At 46.7% G+C, this 23547-nt stretch overlaps 6 protein-coding genes across 6 annotated transcripts; 4 read left to right on the top strand and 2 right to left on the bottom strand.

Moving 5' to 3' along the window:
- Nucleotides 1–2213: 2213 nt before the first annotated feature.
- On the bottom strand, nt 2214–3344 carry N7506_005685 (uncharacterized protein; the record flags this gene model as incomplete). Its single annotated transcript, XM_056954978.1, has 1 exon — nt 2214–3344. The coding sequence occupies one exon, from the start codon at nt 3342–3344 to the stop codon at nt 2214–2216; it is 1131 nt and encodes a 376-aa protein (XP_056811955.1).
- A 4108-nt stretch (nt 3345–7452) lies between these two features.
- Nucleotides 7453–9004, top strand: N7506_005684 (glycoside hydrolase family 18 protein; the record flags this gene model as incomplete). Its single annotated transcript, XM_056954977.1, has 6 exons — nt 7453–7593; nt 7652–8023; nt 8072–8131; nt 8183–8252; nt 8307–8842; nt 8906–9004. 6 exons carry the CDS (start codon nt 7453–7455, stop codon nt 9002–9004), a joined length of 1278 nt encoding a protein of 425 aa, XP_056811954.1.
- Nucleotides 9005–10349: 1345 nt separating this feature from the next.
- On the top strand, nt 10350–11008 carry N7506_005683 (DUF4112 domain-containing protein; the record flags this gene model as incomplete). Its single annotated transcript, XM_056954976.1, has 3 exons — nt 10350–10424; nt 10495–10709; nt 10771–11008. The coding sequence occupies 3 exons, from the start codon at nt 10350–10352 to the stop codon at nt 11006–11008; spliced, it is 528 nt and encodes a 175-aa protein (XP_056811953.1).
- A 1371-nt stretch (nt 11009–12379) lies between these two features.
- Nucleotides 12380–16427, top strand: N7506_005682 (uncharacterized protein; the record flags this gene model as incomplete). The annotated part of the gene is made up of 2 exons (XM_056954975.1): nt 12380–13355; nt 13417–16427. 2 exons carry the CDS (start codon nt 12380–12382, stop codon nt 16425–16427), a joined length of 3987 nt encoding a protein of 1328 aa, XP_056811952.1.
- A 1187-nt stretch (nt 16428–17614) lies between these two features.
- On the bottom strand, nt 17615–18631 carry N7506_005681 (uncharacterized protein; the record flags this gene model as incomplete). The annotated part of the gene is made up of 1 exon (XM_056954974.1): nt 17615–18631. The coding sequence occupies one exon, from the start codon at nt 18629–18631 to the stop codon at nt 17615–17617; it is 1017 nt and encodes a 338-aa protein (XP_056811951.1).
- Nucleotides 18632–20288: 1657 nt separating this feature from the next.
- Nucleotides 20289–22182, top strand: N7506_005680 (MFS transporter; the record flags this gene model as incomplete). Its single annotated transcript, XM_056954973.1, has 2 exons — nt 20289–20654; nt 20731–22182. The coding sequence occupies 2 exons, from the start codon at nt 20289–20291 to the stop codon at nt 22180–22182; spliced, it is 1818 nt and encodes a 605-aa protein (XP_056811950.1).
- Between the last annotated feature and the right edge of the window lie 1365 nt (nt 22183–23547).

Raw genomic sequence — 23547 nt, 5'->3', positions numbered from 1 at the left:
TCTACTAAAAATCATCGTTTCTAAACTTCCGACTCCTCGTATTCTACCTCTTGCTCTTTCAAGCATGAAATCTATTCATCACCAAGCGCACAGGCGCTTTGTTATTACATCGGTCCGTTATCAGTACGAAATCGGGTTTCGTCTGGACGAGCTTCGTGAGAGAGCGTGTAGATCCACAAAGGCCTTGTAATAAGATCTCCGATTTCTTGATGGGTTACCTAGTGTAGTGGAAGAATCGCGAACATTATCAGCCCTAGAGCTCTGAGGGTGAGCAATGCTTAGTCAAGATATAGTTATGTATGCGTCATCATGTAGAATTTGGAATCCACACTCCTTTTGCTCCCAGATTTACGGTCTCCAGGACGAGGATTATCAATATCCATGGATTAATTTTTTTAATTCTGCCCATTGATGCTCCTGATGTCCCCTCGTTGATCTTGCGGCGACGTCAGACCGCCAACGCATTTTTCTCTCTCTTCACTGGGTAATTTACCGAGATTTAAGTTCCGAAACCACGAAGCTCGTGAGCCAATTCTTGTCTGGACCAAAAATGTCCCATGACGATATATCAACCAGGACACATTCAAGTAGATGAAGCGACCGAAATGTAATCGCATCGATGATTCAAGTACGTGCACTCCCAATAAGGGGGGGATAGAGTAGCTCCAGTTTCTCGAGCCTTTCTTTCATCTGAAGAAGTTCTCAGTCGATTTCTATTATCAAAAAATGGATGAGTAAACGGCTTTACCCTTAATCCTTCGGATAAGGATATCTGTGCCCTGCAGCATTTGCTCCCATAGACGCTGATATTCCTCGAGTTTGCTGAGCGGCTTGGAACCTATCTTCTCCTGTGGCGTTTTAGGCTGAGTTTGGTCTTTCATAATGACAGAAGGAATGGAGTCAGTTATTCAATAATAGCATGTAAAGGTGAAAAGAGTGGTAGTTAGAGAGGAAGACTTAGACTCAGCTCTGGAGAGGAATTTATAATGTATCAGAAATGCCAAGAGATAAGTTCAACAATGCAGAACTCTGATCTGGCGCACAAAAGCACGGGTGCAGAGCCATCTCTTAGGGAGGAGTCATGCACATCGTGAAAAATTATCGGTATATTTCAAACGCGGCATCTGCGATTTCGTGATGCTGTGAAAGATTGGAATATCTATCCAGTTGATTTTGATCAAATTAAACATCGATTGAATGAATTGACAAAGCCGGAAATCAATCTGAAAGATCCAGAAAGATTACTTCCTCCAAATCAACCATTACGCAAGCAAAATTGACCCAATGAACTCAGGCTCATCAAGTGTCAAAAGGACCTCTCTACGAAGGGAGAAACGATTCAATAAAAACCACGAAAAGTTTGCGATTTTTTTGACAAGAACAATCGATCATTCTGAGCACGAAGCAGCTAGATGTCTGCGCATTTCATCTCGTTTGATGGAGCACCATCGCGCCGACCGATACACAATTGCCAAATTGAGCGATGAAAACGCAAATTTGAAGCGGTCTATGAAGCATTCATCGCACGCCCGACGTCAAAAACCGCAAATGCCAAACATCAGATACGCCAAACTCTCAACTCTCAGTGGCAGGCCTCTGATGGACATGTCAAAATCAACTCGATCAATAGCAACAAGAAAACCTAGAGACGAGGGTGCAATAAATGCAAGGAGTATCGGGTTGAGAAGGAACAGGGAGGTGCCCCCCCCCCCAGATTTGGCAAATACGGAAAACCACCCTTCGCCAGGTGCGCAAGTGCGCGCCCTTCCAAGTGGTGCTACTTACTTGGACAAACATGGTAAATTGGGGTAGATAGAGATCGAAGTTTGCTGAAATCAGAATGAATGCGTGATGGGAAGAACTCTGTGGCGGACCCATATGGCCCAGAAGGTCGTGTGGGTCAGCAGGAAGCAAAGCTGGAGGGGGCAGATATACTACAACATGGTACATCATAATATTACAGCAAGAGACGATGATTCCAAGGCCGGAGAGCCAGGAAACTACGATCACTCAAGAGACCCTATTGGAATCACAAAACTTTCCAGAGCGTATTGCAGTCAGAGATTGCATGATTAACTGGGGTGAACTCATGGGCAGAAAGCAATTGATTCTACAAGAAAACTTAATATACGCTTACCGAGTAATATCCCTTTAAAGTGACTCTCCTTACCGTCAGAATTCTAAAGTCTAGAGATCCCGGGTTTTGGCCCTCTTCAGCCTAGATGAATATCCTCAGGCAAATCGTTGTATAGCTGATAATCAAACTCAACACTCCACTCCAAGACAAGGTATTTCACAAGAGCGATAATAGTCATTGAATCAAGGGTTGAAGAACAGGGATTTCCATGTCGCCAGAAGATTGTCTTGTCAAGATCGCTCATTGTATCATTCTGCAAGACCACTGCTATGTCGGTGACGATTCTGACGACATCTGCTGAGTTTCCTTGGCTGGCCAGCACAGCGCTTTCAGCCATATCCGCCATGGTCTCTCTCACAAACTGGGAATTCCACCCTCTAGCGACCAATCTTTCAGGCCACTTTGTGACTGCTTCGCGAAGCGTCAGAGCCAGACGGCGACGGTACCGTGCCATCCTCTCTTTTCCAAACGCAACCAGAATGTCACGGAGCCCTCGGTGCAGAGACCATGACAGAAATGTCCACGAAAGATTGTCCAAAGCTTCATTGAGGACAGTGGATTCTTTCTCTGGGATGTACAGAGTCACATCCCCTCCTCCATCATGCTTGTTAGGCAAACGTAGCACTACCATGCCTTCCGGAGGCTCTACCTCTGCATTCATCGCTTTCGGGCGCAAGAAGCTTACCTCGTTGACGTTTCCACCGATCATGTGGTAAAGATGCCTCCCACTGTGCGCACCTCCAAATCCTCGGGGTTCATATTCAAGCACCCATTTACCGGATGATTTGCGTCCTGGGAAGCCACATCTAAAGCCCCTCACTGATCGTGATTCGACAACTCCAGCCAACATTTGCAAACACGCATCAACGCGTTGCTCGAATGCTTCCGGATATGGATCTTTGCATAGTGTATGAGAGTCATGCACACCAAGTCGAGCAAATGCAGGCCCCCCGATGCGCCATTCCAAGTACCATCGTCCGCAGTAGGACGGGAATGATGCTCGGTATCCAGAGGAATCCGAATAAGAAATCACCTGGCGGGAATTAGTGAGGCAAAGCAAGGTTATGAAGGTCGGGCGGGAGATTTTGACGACAGTTGTCGAATTATGCTTTTGGAGAGGACGGAGCGGTAAGGTAGACCAGCTATTTTTGAGAATGAGCGCTTCAGAATCGCTTGCGTGGGGTGTTCTCTGGCCAGCATCAACCATGTCGCTCTGTGGGAGCGACCTAAACGACTTTTGTCCATGGGAATTGATTGGAAGGGTCGGATGAACCAGTGCCAGCAAAAGTGACCACGCGGTCTGTCCTGGTGAGGCTGATAATGGCAAGCGACTGAGATACACCACAGGCCGCCCGCAAAAGCCGTGTGAGAGGTTCGCACCGATAACAGGCCCCACAGGGGGGCGGTTGAACCATACGGTACCATGGAGTCGAAGGCTGTCGGTGGGACCAAACTCCTAAATGCCTATCGCCCCGTAGGGGATAAAATAGATCTTTCCTCATGAGAGTGCTAAGCCGAGTAGTGAATGATCCAAGTGCGACTAGTGCTATAGCTATGACAAGCCATAGAGCTATCATCATTGGATCATTTGTGTGGGGCCGAGTTGAAAACATTCCAAGTCTCCATTCATGAGCTGTGAAAGAAACGACAGGCTTTCAGAGGGAACGGAACATTAATATGATACAAACTAATGCCTCTTTTATCAGAATGAGAACTGTCTCATGAGGCGGTGGATATTTTCGGTAGCTAGTGAGAAACGGCCAGAAGACTATCTAATTCGAGACATGACTTTATTTCCACTGATTCGGGCTGTACGAGTGGAAGTCATGTAGACCCTTATGGATGTTCACTTCTTCTCTGCCATTCTAATTGGATTCATTACTTTATAGATTCAATTTAAAGGGTGGAAATATTCATGTTCCTAAAAATGCAGGTGATATTGTTCAAATTAATTCTATTCAAGTACCGTGGTTCATGTATTTATGTGCTATTGGTGATTTATGAATGAAAAAAAAACTTCTTATTATTGTAATCATCATGCATGTTACAGTAAACATTGTATAGACTAATGAAGTGAGAAGAGCTCGTTGGCCGTCTGACATCGCAGACAAGACGACGAGGGTGCTCAGTGCTTCGATGGTGATCATGGGAGTCCCCAGAATGCCGGAACAGGAAATAGATGATGTTCTTGAGAGAGGTGAAGAATGCTCGGATTGGGGCTAGAAATATCCCTAGAACGCAGATGAGAGATGTGCCGCGGTTTCTCCATCACACGAAGTAAAACGTAATATTAAAAGAACATTAATATTGTGGAATTCTTCAATGCCTTCCATTTAAGGTGATGCAGAATCCTGAAAAGATAAACCGCATGGTATTAGGACATCTAATTTTAACTGGTTTATATAAGGTTTGTGAAAACATATTTTCTATTGTTCTTTATTGTTTCTTTTTGTTTATTTTTTTGTTTTTTCTATTGCTGTAATCTATGTTTACTATATCTACTCTTATATACATATAATAACAGTGTATTTTGACTAGTAATATACTATATATCAGACCAGTAACACTCAATACCTAGGTATTATTAATGTGGTAATGAATGTCGATATATGTGACATTCATGTTATGTGATGAATTAAGGGGAATCTATGGAGTATGTATATATTGTAGTGAGGAAACCGCGCCACATCTCATGTGCGGCCCTGTGGCTAGTTTTGGCATTTTTAGCTCTCGTTTTATTAGTTTAGCAATTCATGCGATTTAAGCCTCTCGAAAGAACAGCATCTGTTTCTTATTTCGGTAGCCAGGGGGACGATTTTGCTCCCTCGTATCCCAATTGAGCACTGAGCACCCCATCGTCTCCAGGGCTTGTCTGCGATGTCAGACCGCTTACGCGCTCTCCCTACTTCAATATATATATATATATATATTCATATTCATGAAAACCCTTTGTTTTTAATTTTGTATCCATTGCACACCTTAACTCGGACAAATATTCGACTTTCATTATATTCGGTCAGGGACCAATGAATTTGGGATTCCTGTGTCAAAGCGGGTCAAAGAACAAAGAAGTCAAAGTGTAAAAGAACTATCACGTCATGTCCCATGTCTCGTGCTGCATATTGTTTGTCAACCCAGTTTCCAAATATAGTGCTCCCCAAAGCGAAGTAAAAACAAACGAGAGGTTAAACTGATTTTGAGTGGCTTTGTATACATATGGAGTTGATATTTTACTTGATATAACGAGGACTGGCTTCTGAGCTTGTGTGCAGCTGTACAACTCGCAGGATCAGGTTTCTATCATCCGGGTCGTGCTTCTGTTGGAGTGTACGCAGTTGACAGTCCATTACCCAACACCTGCCAACTCAATCTGCACTTCACACTGTTGTCAGGGCATAAGTATTTGACATCGGCAAGCGCGCAACTGGCTAGCTCCACCAATGCCAAATCAGAGACGCTCGCGTAGAACACATGGATCTCAAGCGAGGAAACTCGACTCCTTTGTAGTTTTGTGGACTGAATCGCTTGGAAGATTGCTTCCAGATGGACTGCAAACAAATAACCCCATTCCATGAAACCCCAGATACTGAACCAAGGGAGCTGGCTCTTGTCAGGCTCACTGAAAGATAGCCCAATCGTGACCAACCGCGCGAGGCGCTGAGCACTTTGACTCAGGACCCGTATGTCACCTCGGTTGAGGAGAGCCTCCTGCTGACTTTTAATGACATCCACAAATACAAGATGAATCAATCTGTAGGAGAACGATCCCTCGCGAAATCCCCATTTGAATACCCTCTGGTCTCGGGAATACACCTGTGGGGTGTACATGCAAGCCGTGAAGTGGTCCCCCTGCCGCACCACTGAATTTTAGACATCAGACGGTGCAAATGCTCGACAGGAACGACATAAGTGGGTCGAGAATCTCCGAGGTATCGTAGCAAAGCACCTGTGCATAGGATGCTAAAGTAGAACAAGAGAAAGCATACAGACGAGTCAAACCACCAAGCGAGAAAGAGACACGGATAGTGTCAAAAAGTATCGGTACACTTATAGCGCGGAAACTGCGATTGACTAAATAGACTTCTTTGAAGCCAGGTGAATGCAGGTTTGGGCAGATAGAATTCAGTATCTCGGATGGTAGGTAATAAGACTGACCCGAAGACATATCTGTCAGTTCCCATGGGTAGAATGAGTTCAAGCACTACAAGGCAGGAAAGATACCAGGTAAAAGAATCTATCTGTGCCTCGTTCTGAACAATCTCTCGGAGGTGGGAGCGTTACAAAACACGCTCGTATTGTCGGCACGGGCGTTTGCCTAGTTTGCAGTGTCCCCGCTGGTGTAGATAGATCCAGATCTCATGCTCTCTGTCTTTCTCCTTCGTTCCTCAGCTCTCAAATTCCATACTGATTTCCCGTCACGTATATACTGAGCACGTCTTAGAAACAGCCCACTCCTATAACAAAGCAACGCGGTCTAATGACGTATACCCTTTTTGATTCGTTCATAAGTGGTCAGGCGACGTCAAGAGATTGGAGGCCAACCTTGTTGTTGGGAAATCCGGATGCAGCTGACGGATTGTGACGGAGACTAGCGGAGTCAACGGTGTCTGGAGATGGCGATCCAGTCCAAGGAAGCAGTGACGGACACAGGGTCTAGCACTTTTGATGATTGGGTTTGGCTTTGGACTAGTCTTGCAAACATAAGAGAGATGGGCGCTGCCAATGAGAATAGCGACAGTATGTTCAGTCCGAGCAGAGACATTCCTAATCCTTTGCACGCTGCATCGGCGGGAGAACCTCAAAGTGTGGATTGCTCGGAGGATTTTACCGGCGGCTCGCGAGTATATTCGCGATAAAGAGGTCCAGATTTCTTCGTCCACAATGTCCAAAAAGGCTCAGTCAGCCGAGAAGCATCTACACCAGAACCAGGTGACCCAATTTTGGAACTACCTCTTTCTTATGCTCGAACCTTTGTCTTCAATACGAATGACTCGGCGGGATCCAATACTGGCCAGTATATAACCACCAAAAAAGAAACGGGGACCAGTGATAGTCTTTTCGAACACGCTGGTCAATACAGTTACCAGAGATCCAGTGAATCGCAAAAGTCAATGGAGGGGAGAGTACATTGATTCAATCCCGAGATATGAAAGCCGGTTAGTCCTATATATAAACCGTACAGCGGGGACACCGAATTTGGGAGACTGTACGTAACCCGACTACATCAAATATAGATCCTCGACCTCCGCGGTCATTTAAGAGAAGATAGCCTGCTATATGAATACGACTCAGTGACAGTTTAGAAGGCCTTTCTGATGCTATTCTCTATTCCTTTGTACTTGTGCATCGTGCAGCTCGCCAGTGCTCACAACCCTGCCTTGGGTGATCCCAATATAACCCGAATTGAGACCCGTGATACTGACACCTTTCGCTCAGTGGCCTACTTTGTCAACTGGGTATGTCGGCTTTTGATGAGTCATAGAAAGCTGTCTTAAAATTAACGACTGTATCCAGGGCATTTATGCTCGTAACTTCCAACCTCAGGATATTCCTGCTGAACAACTAACGCATATTCTTTATGCATTTGCTAATGTTCAGGCTTCTGGTGACGTAGTTCTGTCTGACACCTGGGCAGACACAGACAAGCACTATTCCACTGATTCCTGGTCCGATACCGGAAGCAATATATACGGCTGTATTAAGCAGCTTTTCCTACTGAAGAAGAAGAACCGAAAACTCAAAGTTCTTTTGTCGATTGGAGGGTGGAGTTATTCTTCCAACCTCAGAACAGCCTTCAAGACCCAGGCAGGACGGCAAAGGTTCGCTGATAGTTCCACAGAACTGCTGAAAAACCTCGGCTTTGACGGTATTGATATTGATTTTGAAGTGGGTGTGTGATTTTGTCTCGAGGCGTTTGACACTAATATGAGATAGTACCCTGCGAATGATACCGAGGCAAGCCAGTTTGTTGAGACACTGAGCCGTCTTCGTGAGGTAATTTCGTGTTTTACGTTTCCCCAACTCTGCTGATCTGAGGTCTTCCAGGCACTTGATTCCTACAGCGCAGCCGAGGCTGATAACTACCACTTTTTGATCACCGCGGCATCTCCAGCTGGTTCGATTTGTTTCCCCTTGACCACTTAATGGAATTCGCTAATCTAGGTTCTAGGCCCCGCAAATTACAAAAAGGAGCATCTCGCGATGATGGATCAACATCTTGACTTTTGGAATCTGATGGCTTACGATTACGCAGGAAGCTGGGACGCCGTTGTTAGCCACGACGCCAACCTTTACTCGTCTGATAGCAACCCAAAGAGCACCCCGTTCAACACAGACCAAGCGATCGAGTACTACACCTCTCATGGTGTGTCTTCCAACAAGATTGTGATGGGTATGCCTCTCTACGGCAGGGCTTTCACTAACACCGCTGGTCCTGGTCAATCCTACAATGGCGTTGGTGTTGGTAGCTGGGACAATGGTGTATGGGACAATAAAGCTCTACCCCAGCCCAGCTGCGCCGTGACAAATTTAGATCAGGAAGTTGCTAGCTACTGTTACAACTCTGAATCGCGATTGCTGGTCAGTTATGATACCCCTGAGATCGCACGGAAAAAAGGAGAATATATCAAATCCAAGGGTCTTGCGGGTGGAATGTGGTGGGAGCTCAGTGGCGACAAATCGGGCAATGACAGTCTTATTGCCACGGTACGTCTGCCCAGGTGATTCATATGTGATGTTGAATGGTGTGACTAATCACAACCAATTTAGGTTGTCGATACCATAGGAGGCATTGGGGTTTTGGACAAGAGCGAAAATCATCTTAGCTACCCTGCCTCCAAATATGACAATTTGAAAGCCGGGCTTTAACATTCAAACATTTGTTGTGCTTATGAGTTGAGTGTTGTGATACCGCACTGGTGCTGATCAGGTGTGTGAAAATCTCACTGCGGAGTTCGAAATCTCTCTCTATCTCTTTTCATTATTTCTTGCCTCGATCAAGGATTTGCTAATACATACATTCTAGTTTTCTCTGAATACCACCCATCTTGACCCTTTTGCCTTGCTCCCAAGGCTTACATATTGTGGACCTACGAGCTCACGCTTTTAGTACAACCATCTAGCTGGTGAAGTGGGGGAGCATGGTCTCCCTCTCGTTGCTGCCATATTGCCTCCTTTTTCTTGTTATTTGATAATATTATCACTTTATCAGCTATAGAGTTGCTGTTCTGTGTGTAAATCTATCCTAGTATAGAGAATCAAACCCAGTCATTACCCCCTTTCGACCTGGGCTTCCCGGATCTTGTCCTACAACATACCCGGATTTGGAATCTCTTGTTGCTACGCGATTGTATGAGCCTGTGTATTCCTTTTTCAATTAGACATTCACGCGCGAGCGAATGAATTTCAACTTGATATATTGACAACATCAATCCGTAAGAAGATTTTCATTTCTGAAGATATTTCGGAATTCCTAAGTTTTATTGATCATGATCTTTAGTGATGAATGAACCGGCTAACTAGTGTAGTAAAGGCGCATGCCCACCCTATTACCTGGGTATTTCTGCCCGAGCGCCTTCTTTTAGTGCATTATTTCTGAGGCCATTGCTGTGTCATTTGCTGCATCTTTGTCAGTCATCAAATTGAACGCTACTATAGTCCTAGTCCGTTTCTTTGATTTATCATGTGGCTCCAGGCTCGTTCAGGTAGTGCTCAAAAGCAACAGAGGGGAGGACCATGTTCCCATTTGTACTCCTTGATTTACTTCCCTCCTGGGATGACGAAGACTTTTTCTTCTCTCTGTCCATAACACGGCTAGAGGATCTCTCGAATCTACTATTCTTGGAGAGTGCTCATAGGTCTCTAATAATGAAATGTTCTCATTTGACTGTAGTCACTAGATCTGGTAAAAGAAGCACAATCGTAGTACTCTTTGATCTCGTAGCACATGTCTAGACTTGGAAATTCTGTCGTGATATCGATCGATAGCAGTGTATACCACTGGCTATTAAAATGTTGTAATAAAAAAGATTTATCCACTGAATGGTTCCACCCCAGGTCATACTGCTACAAATAGGTAGCTTGAGATGGCCTCATTTCAATTTCCTCCACTCATTACTTTCCATCGCTACATCAATTTCTCAAACATTTCGCGCACCATCCACTAATTCGGTCATGCTTTATTTTCCTCGAGTGACCTTCATCTGACCCGAAAATGATCAAAGCATTGGTGCTTTGGATGAAGAGGAAGATGGGAAGTGCCACAGGCAAACAAAATATCATTACTGCAGTGAGCTCACTCCAGGATTGATTGAAATTTATCTCGCAAGCAGACTTGTGTAATAATTTGGTTTTATCAGGACACTCCCCGAGACCAAGCACAAATTTCATGCCTCAGCCGTGGCCCCAGAGAAAGAAGTTCACCATGCGACGAGGTTCCCCCTCCAGGCTTGTCCAAGAATGACACTACGGTCCTGGCCAAGGTCAAGCGCAGGGCTTATATGTTAGACTATGCCCTGTTCAACCTATGTGGAATCCATTTTGGTTGGGGTAGTGTCATTGGACTCGTGCCATTGTAAGTTGATGTATCAATTCTTGAATTGTGGAGTGCAATACCAACCATGAATACCGTTCAGAATCGGTGATTTTAGCGATTTTCTTCTGGCGACGATGGTCGTGAGAACTTGCGGAAAAATCGACGGTGGACTTCCCATAGCTCTGCGTTTGAAGATGATAGGCAATATAGGATTGGACCTCATCATTGGACTGATCCCTTTCATTGGTGATCTTGCTGATGCGATTTACAAGGCCAACACGAGAAATGCGCACCTTCTTGAAGCCTACTTGCGTGAAAAGGTCTCCGAAACCGCCTAGGAACAAAGTACATAGTTGGAGCAAAGAGCTGACCTTAACACCGTCTCTGTATATACATACCAGGCACGATAGGAAAGATGTACGAGTATCATGTCCTGGGTCACAAACCATCCCAGCCCTGAGGCTTCTCTCAGAACAGAGTTTGATTGAATTTCTTGAAGATACCATCACTTTAACGAATGCTTTAGTGTAGCAGCCAACTCTGAGGAGAATATAAAGAGCTTGGCGACCGGCTGATGTACAGTCACTAGCGAAATCAGCTTCCGCCCTAACGCTTGCTTTTCTTTTCTCGGGACCCACTGCCAAAGTACTAGCGCCATAATCTTATTCAACAGACATCAATAAAAAACCCCTGCTGGATGTATCGAGTTGTAATTTACAGCGAAATAACTATTTCAAATGAACTCAACATTTGAAGGCATGGTTTTTGGTTCGATTGTGCTCAATATTGTATAGTCACGTGACCAATTACCTTCTCGCAAGGCGACTGGCTAGGAAAGATCCATCAATAGTTGCCGCCCTCAAGTCACTGCTTCCATGAATAATTATCCGTTAAACCACATCAAATTAATAAATGGCAGGTTACGTCCCAGTAAAGTCATTTTTTCCCTTCCATCTAATTCGAAGAGTATTTTTATTCCCGCTGTTATGTGCGGTCTTGACTTAGTCCAAGGACGCATAGTTGGTTGTGATCGCCCTCATGATTCGAAGATTAGATGCTGATGTTTTCCTTGATCACGGAATAGTGAGTCTTTGTCCCCGACGATATCATATGATAACTACAGTATTCTGGTTTGATGGTGCGGATCATGGTATTTCCATACCGACAAACAACACATGATCTTCTGAGAGAGGTCAAGGCGGGGTTGATTTGTTACTAGTGCCCCTTTCGATGGAAGTGGGTCCACGTAACTTCGCCTTGAGGTGGTTTCGGTGCGGCGCGCCCCGTTGCCAATACCGCAGAACAGACTTCCCCAGGGATGGGATATCATGGAAGGTCAAGATATCTCTGCCAACAACCGTCAACTGCTTCACATGATGAATTGGGCAAGATGCGTGCATTTCAAGGATGATCTTGTCATTTCTTAGCTTCGATGGGGTGGAGAAGACGGCTCTGCCAATAGCATCTCTTCTCTTACCGCTCGCTACTGCACGACGTGTACATCATGAGGCTGAGCCTCCCCGGTTGGCAAAAACTTTTCTTCTATCTCACAGGGCTTCTTTCCTTCTCTTGAGCCTCCTCCGCTCTCCTTTGCCCATAGTGGCATATGTTGTCCCCAAGAGTTAGCCCTCTATTGCAAACCAGGCGTCAGAACTTTCGAAAGGCCACGCGGGTAACTGAATTCAGGCTTTTTCTCTCGGGTTGAAGCCATGTCAGACCCTAGAAACTACACTGTGGGCTGGATTTGCGCCTTACCCGTGGAATACGTTTCCGCACAAGTATTCCTCGATGAGGAGCACGACAAACCCCGCTTTGTGTCGCCAAATGATACCAACGACTATACATTGGGCAAGATGGGAGAACACAACGTTGTCATCGCCGTCTTACCCGATGGTGAATATGGAACAGCTTCTGCCGCCAGTGTAGCGACAAACATGCTCAACAGTTTTCACAACGTCAGGATCGGCCTCATGGTTGGGATTGGCGGGGGTGTACCAAGCGAGAGCCATGATATTCGGCTGGGCGATGTTGTGGTCAGTGCGCCTCGCGATGGCGAGAGTGGTGTGTTTCAATACGATTTTGGCAAGTCGATCCAGGACCAAAGATTTCAGCACACACGGTTCTTAAACCAGCCACCAGCTATTTTGCGCGCTGCAATGGCGGGTATCCGAACTCAATATGAGATAAAAGGGCATCAGCTTGAGGAGGCCATCAACGGCATTTTTGGGAAGAATATAAGACTTCGTCGGAAGTACAAACGGCCAGAACCAATCACGGATAGGCTATTTCTCCCCGAAGTTATCCATCACCAAGCTGACTGTGCTATGTGTGCGGTTGATCTTTCCACGTTAGTACTACGAAGCGAGCGGGCTGATGACGAGGATAACCCTGCCATTCACTATGGCCTGATTGCTTCTGGCAATCAGCTGATGAAGGATGCTTTGATTCGAGATCGGCTTGCCGCGGAGAAAAACGCCCTCTGTTTCGAAATGGAAGCCGCGGGGCTGATGAATACTTTTCCATGCCTGGTCATCAGGGGTATCTGCGATTACTCGGACTCACATAAGAACAAAGAGTGGCAAGGGCATGCAGCTATGGTGGCAGCTGCATATACGAAGGATCTCCTACAGAGAATTCCTCTCAACAGAATTGAAGCCGAGGAGAGGATAAGTGCTGTTGTGTCTGGTTAGTCTAGCGCAGTCTTTCAATGATTTTGTCAGCAGATATTGACTTTGACATTACTCAGAGGAGCTGAAAGGCATCCAACATCGCTTAGATCAAGCATACAGTCAAAACGAACGGCACTTTAGTGAACAGAAAGCAAGAGTCTTAACGGATCAACAGCGTCGTTGTTATCAAGTGTTCAAGGTCGTCAACTACGTGGAGCAAAAGAACATAAACCCTATACGGGCTGAGGGAACCTGTCGATGGGCTTTCCAGAGCTCTGAATACATCCGTTGGTGGGAGAGCAACTGCAACGACCTTCTCTGGGTGTCAGCTGACCCAGGCTGTGGCAAGTCTGTCCTCGCCAGATCGATAATTGATGGTTACTCAGAGACCTCTCATCCAACTGTGAGAATATGTTACTTTTTTTTCAAGGACAATGATGACCAGAACAATCTTGCCAAGGCATTATGTTCGGTACTTCACCAGCTCTTCAGCCAGCAGTCTGATCTATTGGCATATGCCATTCCGTCCTGGGAAAAGAATGGGGGGACGCTTCCACAAGAAGTTGACGAGCTTTGGAGGGTTTTGATGGCGGCAACATCAGCCGACATATCGTGCAAGACTATTTGCATATTCGATGCACTTGATGAATGCCATGAAACGGATCAGCGCCGATTAATTGAAAAGCTCCAAGCGTTTCATCGCCAGCCATCCTCACCAACGGAGAAAACCTGTTTGAAATTCCTGGTCACCAGTCGTCCCTACGATCATATACAGGATCACTTTCGAGCAATCACCGATTCTTTCCCGCATATACACATCAAGGGGGAGGAGCAAAATGACCAAATCCATGAGGAGATTGATGAGGTAGTAAGGATTCGAGTGAAAGAGCTAGCAGAAACAGTACCACTCTCGCCAGAGCTCCATCATCGAGTTGAACAGCAGCTACTTCAAATGAAACACCGCACATATCTATGGCTACATCTAGCCATTGATGATATTCGCACTACCTTCAAAGACAGCCTCCGGCCTTCAGAGGATCGGATCACGCTGATACCACCTTCTGTGAATGCCGCATATGAGAAGATACTCTGTCGAGTCCCAGCCGGTCTAATGGATAGAGTCAAGAAGATCCTAGAGATCATCGTGGCGGCACGGCGTCCTCTGACAATAGGAGAGATGGCTATGGCGTTGGGAATTGCTACTAGCTCAGGCCTACCGACAACTAATCAGGCTGGGCTAGATCCAATTGGTTTAGACGGCAAGCTTCGGCGATGGTGCGGCCTGTTTGTCTTCACGAACAATTCGAAAATTTATCTCATCCATCAGACAGCCAGAGAATTTCTCATTGAGAAGAACAATTCCAGCAATCCTAATTCTGGATACTGGAACAGCCTGACTCATGCGGAAGATCGAATGGCTGAGATCTGTTTGAGATACTTATTGATGGAGGATTCAGAATACGATGAAGACGAATCGGGCTCCCTTACTGGATGTTTCTTGGAATATTCAGCAGCTCATTGGCCTGATCACGTACGAAACATGGCTTTGACTTCAATCCAAAAGGAATCCGACCGAGTGCATCTATTATACGACATAATTGGGAAACCGTTCTCAATGTGGTTCCCCATTTTTTGGAAGGCAGTCAGACCATACGAAGAAGCTCCTGTAATGAGTGCACTGCATGTGGCAGCGTTCAATGGCCATGAACAGGAGGTACAGTATATACTTGATGTGGATAATAGTGATGTCAATACGCCTGATGATAGAAAAACATATCCGGTCATGTGGGCTGCATTAAATGGATATGCTACGATCGTGGAGCTTCTGCTAGGGCGAGGAGCCGATGTCAACGCCCAGGGTGGACGTTACGGAAATGCCCTACAGGCTGCTTGTTTTGGAGGACATGACAAGACCGCACAGATGCTGCTAGAGCGAGGAGCCGATGTCAACACCCAGGGTGGACGTTACGGAAATGCCCTCCAGGCTGCTTGTGACGAAGGACACTACAAGACCGCACAGATGCTGCTAGAGCGAGGGGCCGATGTCAACGCTCAGGGTGGACGTTACGGAAATGCCCTCCAGACTGCTTGTTCTGGAGGACACGACAAGACCGCACAAATGCTGCTAGAGCGAGGAGCCGATGCCAACGCCCAGGGTGGAGCCTACGGAAATGCCCTCCAGGCTGCTTGTTTTGGAGGACATGACAAGACCGCACAGATGCTGCTCGAGCGAGGAGCCGATGCCAACACCCAGGGTGGGCATTACGGAAATGCCCTTCAGGCTGCTTGTTTTGGAGGCCACGACAAGATCGCACAGATGCTGCTAGAGCGAGGAGCAGATGCCACCGCCCAGGGTGGACGTTACGGAAATGCCCTCCAGGCTGCTTGTTCTGGAGGACACGACAAGACCGCACAAATGCTGCTAGAGCGAGGAGCAGATGCCAACACCCAGGGTGGAGCCCACGGAAATGCCCTCCAGGCTGCTTGTTTTGGAGGACATGACAAGACCGCACAGATGCTGCTCGAGCGAGGAGCCGATGCCAACACCCAGGGTGGAGCCTACGGAAATGCCCTTCAGGCTGCTTGTTCTAGAGGCCACGACAAGACCGCACAGATGCTGCTAGAGCGAGGAGCAGATGCCACCGCCCAGGGTGGACGTTACGAAAATGCCCTCCAGGCTGCTTGTTCTGGAGGACACGACAAGATCGCACAAATGCTGCTAGAGCGAGGAGCCGAAGCCAACGCCCAGGGTGGACGTTACGGAAATGCCCTTCAGGCTGCTTGTTCTAGAGGCCACGACAAGACCGCACAGATGCTGCTAGAGCGAGGAGCCGATGCCAACGCCCAGGGTGGACGTTACGGAAATGCCCTTCAGGCTGCTTGTTCTAGAGGCCACGACAAGATCGCACAGATGCTGCTAGAGCGAGGAGCAGATGCCAACGCCCAGGGTGGATTAGACGGAAATGCCCTCCAAGCAGCTCGTCTGGGAGGATACCACCATATAGTGAAACTTCTCCAGGAACATCAATGTGCTGATCAGTCGACCTCCCGACCTCCCCCTTCCAAAAGGCTGAAGGTTTCATCATGATCCCATATCACCATTTTCAACTCAAACTTCTTAATACCTCCATATCGTCATTGTTATTCTCTACCTAGTTGTGCTATAGTCCTTGCTCTTAGTACTGGAATACTTTGTCCAAGATCCAGCCATTTGTACAATAATGATAGGAATTACGAAACCAAGTAAATCTGCTCGTCCTTCTTAGTTGAGTATAACTCAGTAAATGAAAGACCTTTGCTCTCATTCATCGGATTAATTTTCTATCGCCTACCCCGCCTACGTTGCGTGCTCATACCATGAGATAGCCACCAGGGACAATTTTATTTATTTTATTTTTATTTTGTGTCGTAAGCATACTGTATGATCATTTTGTGGTATTGTTATTTTACCAAACACAATCTCTCTATAAATGACAGTAGAGTAAAAACTGCACACTAGCGTCTTGGCAGTGGGGCCGCAAAATAGAAAAGCAATGCTTGGGGCGGAAGCTGATTTCGCTACCGACTGTATTAGAAGAAGTGATAAATCGTTAAAAAAACGAAACATTTTAACCCTTAAGACAAACAAAGACAATTAAGCGTGCAACTGCACTGTGCATTAGTTGATATCGGTACGCCTAGTGGTCCGGGGATGACGGAATGTCACGTTCCGTCATTTGCGCCCCAGTGGTTAGCACATCTGGGTACCTAGGTACTGAGCTCTTACTATTACAAACACACACAGAGAGAAGGCTCTATATCTACCTTGGCGGTCATCTCACCTCAAATCAGCGAGGCAAGTAGTCCTGTTATGAGCAAAATAATTCATGACGCATTTTCAAAAAAACGGTAAGACCTTGATTAAGATTATTTGATCTGGATACTGCTGCTGCTGTTGTTGGATATACCAAAAGCGATGTAGCATCACAGGGACTAGCTGCTATCATAAGCTTCTTGAACCTTGAGACCTAATTTCGTGCAGGCGTGCCTCGCAGGCGGCAATCAAAAACGGCCTGCGAGTTTTTTTTGGCGAATATGCTGCTCGTAAAGTCCATCCTAACTCGGCAGCACGTTCAAATGGCAGTGACTGCCTGAGCAGATAGCTCACCGCTCCCAGACCCAGAGTCAGAATGTAATACACCCACTCAACTGATCAATATTAGAATTAATTATACCTTGGTTCGCTGCCGGGTAGTCATAATGGCTCACCTTCATGCTCTGGTTGCCAGCCCCAGTCTACAGGGGGGAACCAAGGTGCGCACGCAAGAGATCCTCCAAGAAAGTCCAAACCGCTGCCATATCTTGTATTTCTGTTATAGATAGTCCCGAGCCGTTTCCATATCCGAATGGGTCAGGGGGTAAACAGAGAAGCTCGCTGTTATCGTCCGTTGGAGTGAATGTTGCAGCAACCAGGTCTTTGCCTTTCGCACTAACAAAGCCACACAGCCATCGTCGCTGGCCTCGAGCATCCTCTTCGCGTTCTTTCGCACAGCCGAAGATTCGGCAAAATGTCCAAACACGCCAAAAAGCCCTGTGTACGGATGCCCAACGTGGGCCGCTTAGTCTCCTCATCGCTTCGAGCACATCCCGTTCAGTGTGGGTCCTACCGGCGCATCGCTCTCTCATGAGACCTGTCAATTGCGCACACACTGCCATCTCTTCTGCGTAGTGTCGAAGATATGAATCAACACCCCACCCCTGATGAGTACATTCATCTGGCGCACGCCCTAATGATTCGTAGTATGCTATTGTCCCAGGGATACCGCAGTTGATACTCATCTCACGGAATTCCCACTGCTCTGGCACGGACCTCTTTAGGGCCCTCTGTATCAGAGGCAATCCATTCAATTCAAACTCCCTCTGCAGTTCTGGGTGGAGTTCAACCAGCTCAAGTAGGCTCCCTACATCAGGGGAATCCTTTAGGCTTTGGGTTGTTGAGATCTTCAGACTTTGGGTTGTTGAAATGCCTAGGGCAGACTCTGGACGGCTGTAAATTTGCTGCTTTCTCCACTGTTTTCTTTTCTCGAAATTGAGAGGCAGAGAGACCCACTTCTCTCTCTGTGCCGGAGCCGACTGAGAATTGTTCTTATCCTCATCTAGGCAATTAAATTCCGTCTTTGGAATCTGCGGTGGAAACCAGGCGATAATTTCTCTGTGTAACGATTCTTGTCGTTTGTTTAAACCCTGAGGTAAGTCCTTTCCGCCGCAGTACTCTAGCAACGGTAAAGCAGGGAGCGGCTTATTCTGATTCATCGTACAGAGAAATACAAGCTCACAATTACTTTTTTTTAGTCCACTTGTCACGCGTTTTGTTGAACCAGATGGTGAGCAATATGGGCTATGCCTTTGGGCTTCAAAGCAAGAAGTGACAATCTTGCTCTACCTCATGGCGGGAAATCCACTGGTGGTGGGATTGGACGAAAACCTTTGAGAGAGTGTAAATACAAATTTAACCATAACATCTCATGGAGCTATTACAGCAAGATACTTAGGCAATCCAATTATGATTGAAATGTCACTTTTTGGTTCATATTTGGCGCCTGTCGACAAAAGGGCTGGGATCTACCGTTCTGATTATTGCTCTTTCTGAGCGCCAGTCCCATCCTACAACTGATTACACGCAGAGGCTTTAACTTTGACCCTTTTTGTTCAGAGCGTGCACTCTGTCAAAAGCCCATGTGTGGCTTTGGTGAAAATATTAGGCACGTGATCTACATGTGATATCTATACTGCTAAAGAGAAGAGCGCGATGGCAGTGAGGCATAGCAGGCAGGTTGGTATTGGTGATAGAGATTTCAAGGAATGAGCAGAGTGAGCAAGGTGTATTCAGTGATAATCACGAATGCCGTAAATTGAGGGAAGAATAATGATTGATTCCCCATTTTGACAATTACAATATAGGGGATACTTATAAATGGTGCAGATGGGCTTTTTCCCCTGCAATTTCAGACACACGTGTCGATCCAGCCACGTACAAGCAAGGGAGGCCGAAAATGGGAGGAAAGTCGGGAAGCCCAGTTCAAAGCGAGGGGAGAAATGGCTTCGTTGTGTGAACTCAAGGAATTGCCTACAATAGTTAGCAAAAGGACAGCTGAAAACACAATAATAACATCAAGGAGAGGGAATTGAGGCAGCAACAATAACGGAAGTACTTCATATACGCACAGACTGCACTCGTTATGCTCTTGGGCCCAGAATCCGTTCACCGCCTGGCAAATCACTGATCGCACCAGTAGACCCGCGGGCGTAGTTCTCCCAGTACATTGTTTTAAGTAGTATTCCAAACCCTCAGAAAGGAGGCTACTTAGAGAAGCAGGAAACGCTCATCGAAGACTAGATTTAGATTATCAAATCAAAAGGACTGCGAGATGAGAGAGAGCTTAGCCTACGGCAATCATCCGACTCTGTTAGAGCGCACCCACAAATACCAACTCAGGTTTATCAGAGTTGGTATCCGCACCTGGCTTTATTCCATCTTGGAAGAGATACTGCATATAGAGAATTCTTCTGTATCATTGGCGGAACATGTTAGGAGAGTTTAAAAGAGACTTGATGGTTTGTTCGACATGCAAGATGAAGTTCAAGGCAGTGCTCAGAATCATATCATGGAGAGTGTGTACTTAAAGGACGTACATATAACGTAAGATCAACTAGCCTACTTCTCACCTTCATTAGAATTTTGTCTATATAGATTTATCTCACAAGAGTTATGTAGGTGAAAAAACTTTTCGTATGTGCCACAATCCCATGGGAAGTACCTTATAATAAGGAGGCCCTGTACTTGCCATGACTCGCATCTAATCATTTTCAACTTATTCAGCTCAAATAAGCGTTTCGTTGCTCTGTACACCTATTTGCTCCCCATCTCAAATTGCGCTCCCAAGTCTCTCCAATTCCCAATCTGCGCATCATGGCAAACACAAGCCCTCATGCCTCAGAGAAGATCGAACTCTCTACTCCGACAAAAATCCCACATTGGCGCATGATATTTGACCAGGGTGTTGTCACACAACAAATCCTCGATTACCCATACCCCGGCTCAGGAACGGATGAGGACCCATTTGTGGTGACTTGGATTGCGGATGACCCCCGAAACCCCATGAACTTCAGTGGTGTAAAGAAATGGACCTTGACCATGGTGGTAGCAACTGCAACTTTGGCGGTTTCCTTGGTTTCCTCCGCCTACACCGGTGGTATTCAGGAAATCATGGCCGACTTCGACATCGGGCAGGAACTTGCTACCCTCGGGGTTTCACTGTTTGTTATGGGTTTCGCGGTACGTTCCTGATCTCCGCGTTTGACTCCGCGTAGTGCTTTTTGAGGGTTTTAGAAAAACTAAACCTGGCAAATAGATTGGGCCCTTGCTTTGGGCCCCACTGAGTGAGCTCTTTGGTCGTCAGATCCTGTTCATCATCACCTACGCCGGTCTCACAGCTTTCAATGCCGGTGTCGCGGGCTCCAAGAATGTCTGGACTCTGATCATTCTCCGATTCTTCGCTGGCTCGTTCGGATCCTCGCCTCTGACCAATGCCGGTGGCGTCATCGCCGATATGTTCCCCGCCAAGAAGCGCGGTGTTGCCATGAGTCTGTTTGCCGGTGCCCCCTTTCTCGGCCCTGTGATCGGTCCCATTGCCGGTGGTTTCATCGGTATGAGCAATGGCGGCTGGCAGTGGGTGATGGGATTTCTTGCGGCGCTCTCTGGCGCTGTCTGGGTGATTGGCTCGCTGGTCATTCCCGAGACTTATGCACCCGTGCTTCTCCGCCGTCGTGCAGAGAAGCTGTCCAGGCTAACAGGTAAGATTTATCGCAGCAAGACCGAAATTTACCAGGGCAAGGTTTCTCTTAAGAGCTCATTCAAGGTCTCACTCTCCCGTCCTTGGATCCTGTTGTTCTGCGAGCCTATTGTGTTCATGTTGTCTTTCTACATGGCTGTCGTTTACGGTACCCTGTACATGATGTTTGCCGCTTTTCCCATCGTCTACCAGGAGCATCGTGGCTGGAGTCAGGGCTTCGGTGGTCTGGCCTTCCTCGGTATTATGGTCGGTATGCTAGCAGCCGTAGCATACTCGCTCTGGGACAACACACGCTACATCAAGACCTCTGAAGCCCACAATGGCTTCGCGCCGCCCGAAGCCCGTCTTCCACCCTGCCTCCTTGCATCTGCCACCATCCCGATCGGCCTGTTCTGGTTTGCCTGGACAAACTCTACCTCCATCCACTTCATGGTCAGTATCGCAGCCGGTGTCCCATTCGGTTTCGGAATGGTCCTGGTCTTCCTCGGCATCATGAACTATCTCATTGACGCCTACACCATCTTCGCCGCCTCCGTCTTGGCCGCCAACTCCGTTATCCGCTCCCTATTTGGTGCCGCCTTCCCCTTATTTACCACTTATATGTACGAAAGCCTCGGCATCCACTGGGCATCCAGCATTCCCGCTTTCCTGGCTCTTTTCTGCGTGCCATTCCCCTTCCTCTTCTACAAATTCGGTCCGGCCATTCGTACGCGCTGCAGGTTCGCTGCGCAGTCTGATGCCTTCATGCGTAAGATACAAGAACAATCAATTGCAGAGCCCGTTGAGGACGCGAAAGTCAACTACAATTGCATTGAGGCTCCTGGTGCCGAGAGCTCGCTGTCTAGTGAGTTTGAAGACAAGGTCAATGCGATTCCACCTCAGAGAATCCGTAGCCACGCTCCGTCGGCTACGTCGACTCACACAGTTTGCTCGCTGTATCGCTCTGTGACCTATGAGGGAAATCCTTATAATATTGACCGCGTCAACACATGCGAATCCTTCAAACATTAAGCTGCTGGGCATTTCTTTTGGCCCCCCTATCTAGCTCTTGAAGTCGCATTATGAAAAGCTTTGACTTCAATTATACATAGTTCATATTGCCCTCTCACATTGCACCCCAAAAAGGGAGATATCGGTTTACATGGGCATATAAAATTTGATTGGCAATTAAGCTTAGCTCACATTGGATAGATGTACTGGCTGATAGAGTCAGCCTCTGACTGGGGCTAAGGTGGGATCCCAACGCTATGCGTATCCCGAATTGGAGAGGGCTTGGATATTGAATGACACCCATTTCATGTATTCAGTGTGTCATTTTCAATCATATACTGTTGGTACCCGCGACCAAATACATCCACACCACCACCACCACTGTCAGATGAAGAAAATATAGTCAGAATTCGTAAAATTTTACTAAAATCCCGAGACCATAAAAAATGCTCAGATGAGCTTTTCTAGCGGCGGCTTATTGGTCTACGTCGATGTTACGATTGAGGTTTTCTAACAGGGCAGGGTTACCATAAGGCGAATCATTGAAGCAGTATATTCAATTTTGTAGAACCGAAAATGGACAAGGAATAGGAAGAGGAGAGAGCGCGAGAGAGCCAGCTATCTAGTCCGGCCTGTCAATCATTACGGTCACCTGACCCCCACTCCGACGAGATTGAAGCCAAAAATAAACCAAATGAGATACAAATGATGATCGAAGTTCAACTATAAGTAGCACCATGATCACTCCTATTGTTGCAGCAATAACTTTGCTAGTATGCGTTCTCTCGCGGAGATAGAACGCCAAATTCAAACTCTCCATGACGAGAGAAACCATCTTCAATTAATAATTTCCATCTTGGATAATCATCAGCGACATCTTGAGGCCATAGAAAGATTCTGGGTGCGAGTGGGAAATCTATCCGCACGGAGCTGCAAAGCAAAGCAACTAAGCGCAGGGTCGGCAGTTCAATTTGATTAGCTGCCCAGTTCTACATTCCCAATGCACTAATCATATCGTGTCCGGTTGAATGTATTTTTTCTCTATGAATGACTTGTGTCGCAAGAGCTATACAGATAAAATTTGTGCTGATGAAGTTGTCTCAAGGTAAAGGGTCGTATCTGCCCTTCCCCGAGAAAAGTATCTGACGATTGCTCCAGTCTTCCCTGGAGATCGAGCGAAACCTTGGGATCAATTTTTATCTAACATATGTACAGCATGGGAAGTAGATTTTGGTTTCAACCCAACTTTTTATTTTCGTAATAATGGCTCTATCGGTGCATAATGATTAGGATTCCATATACGTTGCTCCCTTTGGTCGGCACCCGTGGGTGATCGGTTTGTCGGGCTCCCGGTGGATTGATACACGTAGACCCAGAGCTTTGCTT

The sequence above is a fragment of the Penicillium brevicompactum genome (genome assembly GCF_028827555.1).
Source record: "Penicillium brevicompactum strain IBT 35665 chromosome Unknown utg000004l_segment0_segment0, whole genome shotgun sequence".
In the NCBI taxonomy this organism is placed as follows: domain Eukaryota; kingdom Fungi; phylum Ascomycota; class Eurotiomycetes; order Eurotiales; family Aspergillaceae; genus Penicillium; species Penicillium brevicompactum.
This window is presented reverse-complemented; position numbering and strand designations above follow the sequence as displayed.